The following is a 13,190-nucleotide window of genomic DNA, read 5'->3' as shown; positions in this document are numbered from 1 at the left end:
ATGGGTGCTGGGGATCTGAACCCGCTTTGCTACCTCCCAGTTTTCTTAACACTTTGCTGTGTCTGCACATGACCCAGGGGCTATCCATCCCTTCAGGCTCCCAATGGCTCTCTGTCTCAGCCAGCAAGCTCAGTCTTACAGGCACAACGGTAAACATGTGTCTGAGATGCCTAGATTTAGACGTGCAAAAGGCCCCAAAAGCTGACCCTCTACCCTGTCATGCCAGGGCTTTGGCAGCTGGAATCCCAAAGCCTACAGGATAAATGTCTGCACAGGATCCCTTCTCTGAAGCCTGCCTCACAATTCCAGCAGGATCTTTCCAGAAAATGGGTGTGTTCCTTATAGATATTTATTTCTCTATCTGAGGCCATACAATGTGTGCAGAAACTACTCAGTCATCACGCACTGGGGGTTCGTTTCCATTTTATTGTAAGTCACGTTTTATTACAAAGTCACCTTGTATGGTTCCGAACCCCTGTTCATCACAGGAAAGGGGGTTACCACAGGAGCCCCCAAATACTGTTGTAGAGTTCACCTCTACCTCTTCTGAAGTATAGTACTTTTGAGCTATTTGAGAGCTGAAATTAACATATCAGGTTTACCTTCCACGGTCAAACGCAGAAAAAGAAGTTTGAAGGTACATCAATAAACCATGTTTCACTGTAAGCAAGAAAAGGTTCTGCAGTGAAAGAAAACCAAAATAAATCTAGGAAAAATACTTTGTTAACTGGACACATAAAAAAATTTTTTTAGTGTGACCTTTCACCAAAGAAAGAACAATAAACCAACAGCTATGCCCTAAGGTGAGTAGAGACATTATACATACGAGATCACATCACAGATAGAACGCACAAGGTGGTGTGCTCAGAAAAACAAATACTAATTTGAGATTTGTTTTTCTGTTTCTCTTACAATCCTTTAACAAGACATTTTGATGGGAACAGAATTTGGAAGAGTTTCTGTCGGTCTGCTTGTTTTTGCTTAGCCTAAAGAGTTTAAAACACACCATTTTTACATTGAAAACTGAAACTCTCAGACCATTCAGTGTGACAGGCCTCTTGCTATGGAGGGTGCCTGGTGGCATGCTGGCTGCTTCATTGTTCAACAGTCAGATTGTGGCTTCCTCTTAATACTCTTCCAAGAATTCCTTCAGAGTAAGAATCTCCCATGTCTGCCACCCTGGAACTGGCTTCCAGAGTGGTATGGCTCAGTGAGCAACCTCACTTGGGTCCCACTCTCCTCAGAGGCTTCAAAGGAACCGTCACAGCCCACGGCATCTCTTCAGGCTGGAGGAAGGGCTCAGGGCCGGCAGCACAGGGCAGCTTCCTAGTAATGCTCCCTTCCCTTGGCCCCAGGACCCTGCCAGGAGGGCTCTGGGGTCATCTAAGTACTCCTGGGGCAACACAGTTATCAGCCCAAATGGAAACAGACTTGTGGCATTTGTATCTCTGTGTACCTTATACGCTAGGAGCCATTTTTAAATGACTCTTCACACCAGCTTCAGCTAGGGTTATTTCTTTTGTCAAAGCTGGGATCATAGTGCACTAAGGGCCACCGACACCTGCAGGAGACACAGGTACCCCACTTCAATGGTCTCTTTTGCTCCTTACTCCAGCCCTGTGAGGTAGTAGAGCAGATCCAGCAGAGGCCCTGTGGAGAGAAGAGGCCCTGGGGAGGGAAGCACCTAGGCCCCACGGTGGCCCGTGAGCCCCGGAAGCCTGTCCTCTCCTGTGGTTCTGCAACTGCCCTCTTGCCACGTCAAACACACTTTTGGAAGACGAGGTGCTATGTGGCCAAACACCTGGAGAAAGTGGGTTTCCTGGGCAATTGTCAAACCACTCTGAACAAGGGTGCGGTGAGAAGGTAGGAAAGTTCAGACAAAACGAGTTCTTGAGAAAGTCAACCCTGCCTCAGATTCTGTAAGGAGGGAACACCTGCCTGGAGAAATCTCGGCACTCCATGGCCAGCCTGAGCCCAGCTGCTCTGAAACCCACGGAAATTCCACTTTTGAATATTTTATCACAAGGCAGGATGACTGAATTGGAGGCCAGCTTGGGCAACATAAGAAACTTCATCTAAAATAAAACAAAATAAAGTAAAATAAAATAAGAAGGGAAAACGGGCCACTGTGTGTCCACAGCAGTGGGCTGGAGAGCAGACTTCCAACGTCCTAGCGGCATACTGTGCCACGGAATTCCAGAGCTTCAAGCTAACGGGTGTGCTGACCATTGGGAATGAGATGGCTGTTGGTCCCAAGGCCATTCTTCAGATACTCTGTCCCTTTGCTGTTGGTGTCCTCCTCATTTTCCTCCTCCTCTTCCTCCTCCTCCTCTTCTTCTTCATTATCACTTCTCACATCCTGAATGCTCTAGGAAAGGAAAGAATGGGCCGTGAGTGACAGCCTTCTGGAAGACTTCATAAATGACGCATACTGGTCTAGGTTCCATCAAAGAGCCCTGCTACCCACAGGACCAGCCTTCACAGAGGCACGCCAGAGTGCAAGTCAGAAACAGACGTTAAAGACTGAAAAACGTGGGGCTGGAGAGCAGGCCCAGCAGTTTAGAACACTGTGGCTCTTGCAGAGGACCAGGGTTCCATTCCCAGCACCTACATGGTGGCTCACAGTCATCTGTAACTCACTTCCAGAGAAACTGATGCCCTCTGCTGGCCTCCATGGGGTTGTCTACCTGACACACATACACGGTACACATATGTATGAACCTACATGCGGCAGAACATTTGTAATAAAATAAATCTAAAAATGTTTTAAAAATAAAATTTGATTATGGCGACCAGAGTTTGATGCCCAGGCCCCACATGGTAAAAGGAGAGAACTGACTCCATGTTTTCCTGGATCACAATGCCCACCACGGTACACACCCACGCATCAGTGTAATTTTAAAGCATCCATTTTGTTAATAATATATGAATTTTTTCTTTAGCAAGCAATCATTAAACAAAAGCCTCATCCTGTGTATGGTCTCTTTCCCTTTGAGTTATTGGTCAGGGGGGTCCCAGATCTGAAAAGTACCAACTATCGCTATTGTACTTAGTTGTCCATGGAATTTGTAAGACCCCATTGTTGAAGACAATATGCACTACGGTCACAGGATTGGGAAAACTCAGTCTGGTTCTGACCTGGAGGCTTCCTCCTGGAAGGCCAGCTTTCATGGTGTTGCAAGATGCTAGGCAGGTTACCAAGAGAGAAAGACAGCAACAGGCTTGCCTGAACTACAAGAACAGTTTGTCTGGCAAGATGCCAGGTGCTCATCGGCGCACTAGTGACCTGAGTGTCTTGTCGGGGGAGGGGGACAATAACTATCTGATTGGATTTAAAGGTGCGGAACAGGAAGAAACTCAAGCTTGCTACTGCAAACTTGGCAAAGGATGCATGGCTAAGGGGAGAACCCACTACTATCATCTTGCCAAGTTGATAGAGTAGCCAACTGCCTTCTAAATATTTACTCTTAAACCTAAAGATTAGCCCCGCTCACATACCTTACCAGCCAGGCTTCTTTTTGCAGTGGGTGGAGGTTAACTCAGAAACCCACAAATGACTAAAGCACAGGGGAAGGTGACTGTGAGAAGCTCACACGCACACAGGACACTATAGCACATGTCCTCTCTCCAGGGCTCAGGGTCTATCATAGAACTGACTGTGGAATGCTCACAGGCAAATAGAACATCTATATTACAGGTTACAGGTCCTCTCTCCAGGGCTCAGGGACTATCATAGAACTGACTGTGGAATGCTCACACGCACACAGGACACTATAGCACATGTCCTCTCTCCAGGGCTCAGGGTCTATCATAGAACTGACTGTGGAATGCTCACAGGCAAATAGAACATCTATATTACAGGTTACAGGTCCTCTCTCCAGGGCTCAGGGACTGTCATAGAAGAGGGGATAGAAAGACTATCAGAGCCTCTGGCGAGAGACAAGGGTCTTCTGGACCTGACGGACATTGCACTCACGAGCTCTAAGTAGCTGTGGCTGCTTACATAAGACCTGCACATGATCTGCCGAGACAATATTCCAGCATGGATGGGTGGTGGGGCTCACAAGAATCTACACTTAGTTGAGAAGCAGTAGGTGGCTGCCAAGGAAGAAAAAGTCAGTTTTCCTCAGGGGCGAGGTCCTTAATAATTTACCCATGCTACAGTGGACAGCTACACCCATGTGTATACAGGCAATACTAATAGTCTCAGTGAGTTTGGATGGATGGGTAGATAAGAATAGGTGGAGGGGAGGAAGAGAGAAGGAGCGGGAAGAGAGAGAGAGAGGGGACATGATACTAGGAGGCAGAGAAAGGGCAAGGAGCTAAAAGGAGTTGAAAGGGGGAATGATGGGTAGACTTGATTAAAAATATATTAATATTTGAAGAAAAATGAAGATAAAAATAAAAAAAAACAATGTTTTTTTCTAAGTAAAGCTTTAGTCACTGGGCGTTTAGTTGCCATGAAGGCACAAGTATCTGTCAGACGTGTTTTGTCACGTGCACCATGTACGAAGTTGGTGGAAATGTCTTTCATTGCTATGCTTTTATGATGGAGATGGCATTGTGCTATTGTTTGAAATTATGTTTAGCGGTGGATTACAACACCTAGGCTAGTAAAGGCTTGTGAGCCTGGTAGAATTGAGAATCACTGACTCTGTAAGTCAGAGGCCAGACAGGAGTCCTGTGGATTTCCTGCCGATAGGACGCTGCGAGATTAATATGCAGTAATAAGGTGTGCAATACAAGATCTAATAATAAAGACTGAAAAGTCTGCTATTCAAATATTAATGATTTTACATGTGACATCTTTAGTATAACTAGCAGGGCTGACTTTCAAAGGGCTTTTGAAGGAGCAGACTGGACTGAGCAGTCCGTATAAACAGTAAAATTCCCCATCACAATGATTGTACAATCGTTGTACATAGGAACCATAACCTTGATTTAACAGACAGGATTAATGTTGGTGAGTGTAGGGGAGAGCTGGGGCAAGGAAGTGACTTTAACAAAGCCACCACACAGCTTCGAGTCAGACAGGGCACAAACATAATACTCTACAGTCCCCTGCTGGACAAGTCGGGTGGTGTAAGTACTGGGAGAGAAAGTGGACCCAGGAGGCCTATGCCCCAGCTCTGAGGGAATCAGTCTTTCCTCCCTGCCTGGGCACTGGCTGTCTCCTCACCCCTTCTCACACCCATTCTGACCTTGCCCTTGGTACCATCAGGGTTGGCTTTCAGGCAAAAAATTAAAAATAGTGAAAACGTTCCCTAATAAATGATTTTTATTAGGCTAGACAACCACTGACATGTCTCATGCAGATTGGTGGCCTTGGACCGTCTACAAATCACTAAATGCCCAAGAAAGGGTAGCATATACAGAAGAGTGGAGGGTGGATCTGTACGTCGGCAGCCATGCGGCTATGGGGACTATGCACGGAGCCTGTGCTCACCAAAGCCTATGGGCACATGCTTATCTGCCACTGCCACCCCAAGGCCTTGGCAATCCCCACTAAAGACTTTCTACTGCTATTCTGTTGATATTCTGACCATTGGAGATCACTTGCTCCTAGAATTAGCAAAAATCATTCTAGCATTAAGTTGGCCTTTCTCCAAAAATGGTCTGTGTTCTTTATACTCAACCATTATCCTCATTCCACAATTTTAAGATGGATGAAAATCAATTCTGCCAGGTCTTTTAACAAGCTCCCTGCCAACAAGCCCTCTGTCCTCAGAAAAGGCCCAGGAGAAGTGTGTGGTGAGGAAGGAGCCGCTGGCTTCGTCAACTGAGCTCTGCGGTCCTCACATCACTAACCAGGACCAGTTTCTGGCAGATGTATTAACTGGGCAAGCCGTGTGGGCAGAGAGGGCTTGCAAAAAAGACAGACCAGACGAACATGAAATAATAGTCATTATGAAGAAAACCCAAGGACAAGGTGGGAGCATCCCATACGGTAGCAGAAAGAGAAAAGTCTAAATTTGACCTTCTTGCTTAAGTTCTATCCAAAACAACATTGTTCCTTCCAGAAGCGGGGACATAAAGACGAATGCACTCAAAGACTAGCTCCTTCTGAGATCTGAGAGTCAAGTTCCAGTCTTGGGCATGTGAATGTTCAATTTCCCCACAACAATTCGTTTAAGAGACTACCCTTTCCCTATTGAGTGGTCTCCAGGACTCGCCAGCAGAGTCATGGGCCCAGAGTGTGGGGGGTTTCTGTGCCCTCTGACACCACTGAGGTGCACATGTCTGCCTTCCCAGGTGTATGTCTGGGGTAAGTCTGGAAATGTGGAAGAAACATCTCCAGTTTTGCTCTTTTCAAGGTACTTAGCTGCAGCATTTGGACAGACGTGGCCTCAAGATTGACCTGGGCAAAGTTCCTTATCTGCAGAAGGGGAAAAAAAACCCAGGCAGCTTTTTTTGTGCTGGTCCTTGTAAACAAGATGCTTTCTCTTTAGGTTCAGGGGCAGAGACAAAAGTTTCTTTTATACAGCTCCAACTCAGTGATGTAAAGTAGGAGGCTTTTATTTTCCTAAATTATGAACAAAACCAAATGAAGTTATAATCAAAATTTCATTTAGCTGTAATTTAATTATTGAACTATTAAATTATAATCTGTTATTTGATTATTTCTAATTCCTGAAGCAGTTCTTTCATTTTACAAAGACTTAGAGACTTTTGCCAAGGAGCTTCAAAGATTAGTTTTAGGGCTTGACAGACCCTGAATGGGGTCTTCATTTTCTAAAGTTGATAAAAACTAGAGATTTCAGGCCCTTCCTGGTGACACAGCGCAGTGACAGCACAGCCCTGAGCATACTAGGGAGCGTCTGGTTTTCCCTTCCTTCCTCCCTTCCTTCCTTCCTTCCTTCCTTCCTTCCTTCCTTCCTTCCTTCCTTCCTCCCTCCCTTTCCTTATTTATTTTCTTTCTTCCTTTCTTTTCTTTTCTTCTCCTCTCCTCTCCTCCTCTTCTCTTCTCTTCTCTTCTCTTCTCTTCTCTTCTCTTCTCTTCTCTTCTCTTCTCTTCTCTTCTCTTCTCTTCTCTCTCTCTCTCTCTCTCTCTCTCTCTCTCTCTCTCTCTCTCAACTACACAAACAAAAAGCACAGGGTCTCTGCACAGCCTTTACAGGATCTAAAACAGATGACAACACCAGCCTCTGGGGATCATCAGCTAGTGATGGGGATAGAATGACTTCACTAAATAAATACACTTTGCTCTGGAGATTAATGCTTAGAATTCCAGTACTCTCTAACTGGCAATTCTGTGCCTACTCAAAGTTCCTCACCCCTATCCTACCTGAGCAGAGATAAGCAGCAACATTTTCAACAGAAAGAACAAATCTCCCGGGATTTAAGGCAGGAGAGTATCTTGGCACAACAGGATGAAACACAGAAGCTTTGTTTTAAACGTAAATGGTACAGTCTGTTCAGATATTAATTTTCACAATTTCAAAAACAAATCCATAGAATCCACATGTGCTATTGAGAATGGGAGACTCAGTCCTGACAGGAAAGCAAAGGGTGTGAGTAGGCAGACTGAAGAGGGCACAGCACCAAAGACTGACAAACTGCACAAGGCGCTCGCTCATGGAGGAATGCAGCCATACAAGGTGAAGCCTCTGTCATCAAACTGGCAATCGTGGGAAAGTATGGTTAAAAAACAAAAAAACAAAGCAAGTTGAAGAGGATGAAAGGAAGAAGGAAGGAGAAATCTCCTACACGGGTCTTGAAGCATCCATTGGTAGCATCCAGGAAATTTGCCTGGCAAAGCCAGTTGAGGAGCCCACAATCACGCCCACGAGGAAGCTCACCTATCTGAGTAGTGAGGAGACGTGCGAAGGACAGGTGCAGGGTCTGTATACTAGAGAACTTGTGGAAAATTAAAAATCACAATGTCTGTGCTTATATCCAAACACAGTCACGATACAAAAACACGGGTGGAAACACACTACCCTCAAGAGTGCACACCTCTTCAGAAGAAGTGGGGGGAGAGGGAACAGGAAGAGTCGGAACACACTGGAATGAACTAACCTATCTTTCTTTGCTATTTCCTCCTGACTGGTTTCATTGCATCCATAGCAGGCATTCAGTTACCTATTCAGTGAGTAAGTGAAGAAACGAATCTATAACCCAGTGAAACTTAAGCACCATTTCAGTGAAGATGAGTTAGAAATTCATATCCAAAACAGGGACCTGTCCTCTGGGCTTCAAATTCAAATATTCAAGCTAGCCACTTTCTCAGCTGTCCAACAACCTCATCAAGTTCTTTGTTCTCCAGTCAGCTGCACTCAGATGGGCACTTTGATTCAGGCCCTGCAATCATCAGCTTTCCAGAAATGGTCTCAGCCACTTCCAACCTCTATCAAATCTCTATGGCCAGGTTTCAGCTCCAGAACTGACCTATGGCCCTGATGGAGTGGTACAGCAGTCAGCTGAGCTGAGGCATGGCTGAATGTGTTTTGGTCCCTCGACACCTACAGATCTGCAGACCTTGGCAGTCGGACAGACACTTGGACACTTCCTGCTGGACAGTGTAACTTCCCCATCTCTGAGGAGCAAGGATGCTATTGTTGGCAAGGTTTTCGAATAAGGAAAATTTCGAAATATTATGCCCGGCCATTATTTGAAGCTGGTCTATACCGGAAATTCCCAACCCAGGAGCCACGGAAGGGGTAGAAGCGATACTGAATCATTAGTCCTCTGGGCACCTAAACTTGTTGTGCTCATTTCTTTCTGCTTTGGGTGAGTGTGTCCCACGTCAGTTTACCCCAGTGTGCCAGATGCGTGTAATTTTCAAGACCATGGGTGAAGGCTGGAGCTACAGTCTTGGGCTCTGACCACAGGCTGAATGGAGCTGTTTCAGTAAGAAGAAACCTTGACCCATTTTCTTCTATGAGGAATCTCTCTCTCATAAATGTACCAGCTAGTCTTGGAGACAGGAAGCTGTGTGGCAAGCAGCTGGATCCTGAGCTCCCTGCAGCCAGCAAGGGGCATGCATGGAGGGGCAAGTGAGAGTGGCTAGCATCAATGTGCCTGGCTCTGCATAAGACCCAACAAGGTGACCTGGCGTTTAAGTGGCAGCGGCAGTGAACAGTGGGGCAAAGAGCATTTCAGGCAGAAGAAACAGCTTGTATGCAAAGACAATCTAGGTCATGGTTTCAGATTCACTTCAAAGTTCAACAGGAAGTCATCGGGAAGGACTGTTCACTGTACCAGGGACTTGTCAGTGACAGGACAGGGAACACACCTGTCTCCAGTGAACTTCAGTTCCAATGAGGGGACTGCTGTATTTAGAATAGCCATGTGTAGTTTTAAGTGTAATGGGGCCTTTCTTGGCTCTTGGTTGGCTAAACTTGGGGAGGCAGGGGCTAGGGTCCTGAAAACTCAGTGGTCATCAAAGCCGCAGGCCAGTGCCTTCTAAGTTTGATGTTTTATTCCAAGAGGAAACTCAGATAAGAAAAACTAAAGCAAATGTAGATGAACTCCTAAGAGTGAGAAGGTTCCAAGGGAGAGAGATACTCCTGCGCTGCCTGTCAGGGTCTGTTATGTGTTGTATGGTAGGAATGGGGTGGGGAATGAAGTATCTCGGTTGGTGTTGGTCATCTTGGGGGTATATTGTGGGCCAAGCCAGTAAGAAATATGTATACCCTATGCAGGCTCCTTAGCTCAAGCAGAGCGTTGTTAATTCATTCAGGGAGTTCTGTATGGCGCACGGCTAGCTCAGGAGCCACCACGTGCTTGCTTACTGGCTTAAGGAAGCTGGCTCCTGCGCCACTAGCACTGTTTGCTGCAGCATGGAAACTGTTGGAGAGATCCAGAGTGGCCCCAGGGAGGAAGAAATGCTAGTGGCCAGGAGTGCAGTGGTGTCACGTGACATGTAGGAGGGGGGTTACATATGAAGAACATTCTTTGGAGGAATCTGGGATTGAAAAGAACCTTGAGGTATCCAGCCTAGTTTCTATCTGAAGCTTCTGTGTTCTTCAGGAAAACCCGAGCAAAAGATGTGCCTAGCCCTGCCCATGGGTCTCCAGGCACCACCTGTACCTGCTTTGTTTTTCGTGTGTGTGTGTGTGTGTGTGTGTGTGTGTGTGTGTGTGTTTAAATAACAGTACTGAAATCTGTCTCCTTGAAGTTTCTACTCATGATTTCAAGTCCCACCCCTTTGGGTTAGGTGGGGAAAAAATTGTACACTTATTTCAAACATTTGTCATTTTTTAAATAGCTAAAGATGGTTAATTCCTCTCCCAGTTAAATATCCCTACCTGTGATTTGGCCGCAGAGCATCCTCAAGGGCTCATACATACAATGACAGCAGAGCATCCTCAAGGGCTCATACATACAATGAAAGCAGAGCATCCTCAAGGGCTCATACATACAATGACAGCAGCCTCTGAGTACACTGCCGGCTAGAGGTCTGGCAACCTTTGAGGGTGTGGCCTACAAACGGCAGGAAGGTCCTCCCAGTGGCTGGTCTCAGACTTCCAGTTGTTAAACCATAAGCTAAGAATGTTCTTTCTTCCCTAAGAGCCCAATCTTGGGCACTTGTTAAAGCAATGGAGAACAGACTCATACCCTGTTTCCTTCTTTTGCTCCTCACATGACACAGTAACCACCCTTGCATCGCAGAACGCATGGAACACAGCCTCATCTCTCCTAGACACTCAATCCTCTTTATCGCTACTAACTGATTAAAATCACATCGGAGTAGTCATCCTTCTGCCTTAATTTCTGGCATAATTTTTAGTACATTCTGATTCAAGAATGTATGGGATTTATTAATTATACATGTTATGTCTATTAGTTAAGACCTGATTGGTATTTCTCAGAAATATCTTCCAGAAAACCAAACCAAATAAACTTACCATGAAAAAGAAGCAACAACAAAACAACCCACACATTTATGCAACAGATAGGATGCTCACTCCCAGCAAATGAGCCATCTCTGCTCGCAGGGCTCCCTCACGCTCAGGGTTTGACATCTGCAGCCACGGCTTCAATAAGATCATAGCTGTGCTTTTGAAGCGCTGTAACTAAACTTGGGGCTTGGGAATCTGTGGCTCTGCAGTACTGTCAGGAGCCCGGGAGGCTGTAATGACTCATAGTGTCCCACTGTTTTGTGAACGACTCCACGTCTCAATCCGCACTTGGCAGTGAAACAAAGAAGACTATAATAAGCATTTTATGCTATTTTAAAAGCAAACTCTTAGCTTTCACTGTATGAAAAAAAAGAAACACATTCAGTCAAAGAGTTCAATTTTCCAAGCTACTAGCAAAATGCCTCCCTTTTTGTTATATTAATTCTCATTATCCAAGTTGACAAGGTCACAGGAAAACAGACTGTTGCATTTTTGCTTTTTATATTTCTCCATGTTGGCACTTCACTACATTTAAATTGGGTTCTTTCAACCCTGGCCACAAATGGCCATTTTCTTTTTGGTGATGTGGAATTTTCTAGACCAATGCTTCCCAAACTTGATGTGCACACAAATCATCTGTGGCTGTGGCGGCTCCATAGATGCTCGGCCAAGAGGCTCCCAGTGAGCCCTGGGGTGCTGTGCTCCTAAGTCTTTGTAGAAAGGTTGTTTGCTAAGCCGCAAACCCTCTCTAGATGGTTTTTCTCCATGGAAAGAAAATGTTGAAGCCAAGAGTCACCTGGACCCTTTTGAGTTTCTATGATTTCAAATTATCTTGATTTCCTTAGTCCCTATACTTCTTATTAACCACCTAATCCACAAAAGCAATTCAAAGTCTGTAAGTGTGCTTCACTTTATATAATAAATGGTTCTAAAAACAATGTAATAAGTTAGTCAGAGTGGCTCACACCTGTAATCAGTAAGTTGAGGCAGGAGGATCATAGTTTTTACAGACAGTTTGGGCCACATAGGGAGTTCAGGGTTAGCCTTGGCTACAGAGTGAATTCAAGGTTAGCTTGAGCTTGGTCTACAGGGTGAGACTGTCTCAAAAAGGAACAACAAAACCATCAGTTTCTAGAATAAATCCCACTCTTCACTACCTAGGAAAACTTGCTCTTTTACAATTCTGCTTTTCTGTGCTCCGGCTGCATTCCGAGATTTTGTTGCTGCTGTTGCTATTAAGCAGAAATCCCTTCTGGAACAAGAAAGTAAAGATTTTGCCCAAAGGTCTATGCTTGGGAACTGTTGAAGGTGAGTCACAAAGGTCTGACGTACACACAGCTCTGATTTTAGGAAGGAGACCCAGGAAATGGAAAGACATCCAAGGACATTCACGGGCAACTCTTTGTGATGGAGGAGACACTATTCTCACTATTCAACCTAGGGGACCTCGCCTGGGATGTAAATTAGCCACTCCCTTGAGGGAGGAGACCATCAGGGATCCCAGGGTCTGGGGCGGTCTTGTTGATTTAATTAGCCTGGTTTGGGGCCTGGCTGTAAGCATTCTTTGGTCAAAGTCTAACAGTCTTTCCTAGTGCATTGTAGTCCACAGGGCCAGTTCATCTGAAATTCTAGAATCCTCACAGTATGTGCAGCATACCTTATTCTGCATTGTTCTTAAATAGGAATACATAAAAAACCATGAACACAACATATCAGGGGTTGGGGCTGTAGCTCAGTGGTAGAGCATCTGTCCAGTATGCATGAAGCCCTGAGTTCTGTTTTCACTTCTTCAAGGAGAAAAAGTAAGGACTGACAGATTGATTGGCTGATTGATGACAGAGCTGGTAAAATGATAAGAACTTTCCCACAAGCTGCCTGGAAGTCCTTGAGAGGCCTCTGTCATAAACGCCATGCTTTCCTTGGTTTTGAACACAAGATTTAAATGACAACTTGACCAAGCAAAGCAGAGCTTAGCTAGAAGTCGTTTGTTAGCTTCCAAGTGGCCAACACCACACAAGTCACAGAAAGGCAATGTGGCTGGAACACAGAAGCCCAGTACGCACGGACAGCACACGTCCAGATGTGCGCATCATTGGCAGTAGAGTGACAGAAAACAGAAGTCTGGTTGTGTATTAGGTTAGATCTCAAAAGGGAGCACAACTTCAGGCTCTGTATAAAATACAAAATCATCAGGGTGGGGCAGGGGGACAACTCCAAAGTAGACCTTAGGAGGCATGGCAAACACCATTTGCCTGCAGAAATAGCACCGGGATTGGTGTAGGGCACCGTGGCGAGCTCTGAGGGTCTGCCATGTGGTTCTGTGTGGTGAAGCCTTACACATCTGGG

General features: G+C 45.5%; 1 protein-coding gene across 1 annotated transcript in view; it reads right to left on the bottom strand.

Annotated features, from left to right (window-relative positions):
* Positions 1 to 417: 417 nt before the first annotated feature.
* Positions 418 to 13,190, bottom strand: part of Cers3 (ceramide synthase 3) — a 67,496-nt gene continuing 54,723 nt past the window's right edge. The window contains exon 10 of the mRNA XM_075952455.1: positions 418 to 2,368. Within this exon, the coding sequence (XP_075808570.1) occupies positions 2,210 to 2,368 (159 nt within the window). The 3' untranslated portion in view covers positions 418 to 2,209. The remainder of the gene's footprint in view (positions 2,369 to 13,190) is intronic.

This window comes from Microtus pennsylvanicus, chromosome 18 (assembly GCF_037038515.1).
Source record: "Microtus pennsylvanicus isolate mMicPen1 chromosome 18, mMicPen1.hap1, whole genome shotgun sequence".
In the NCBI taxonomy this organism is placed as follows: domain Eukaryota; kingdom Metazoa; phylum Chordata; class Mammalia; order Rodentia; family Cricetidae; genus Microtus; species Microtus pennsylvanicus.
This window is presented reverse-complemented; position numbering and strand designations above follow the sequence as displayed.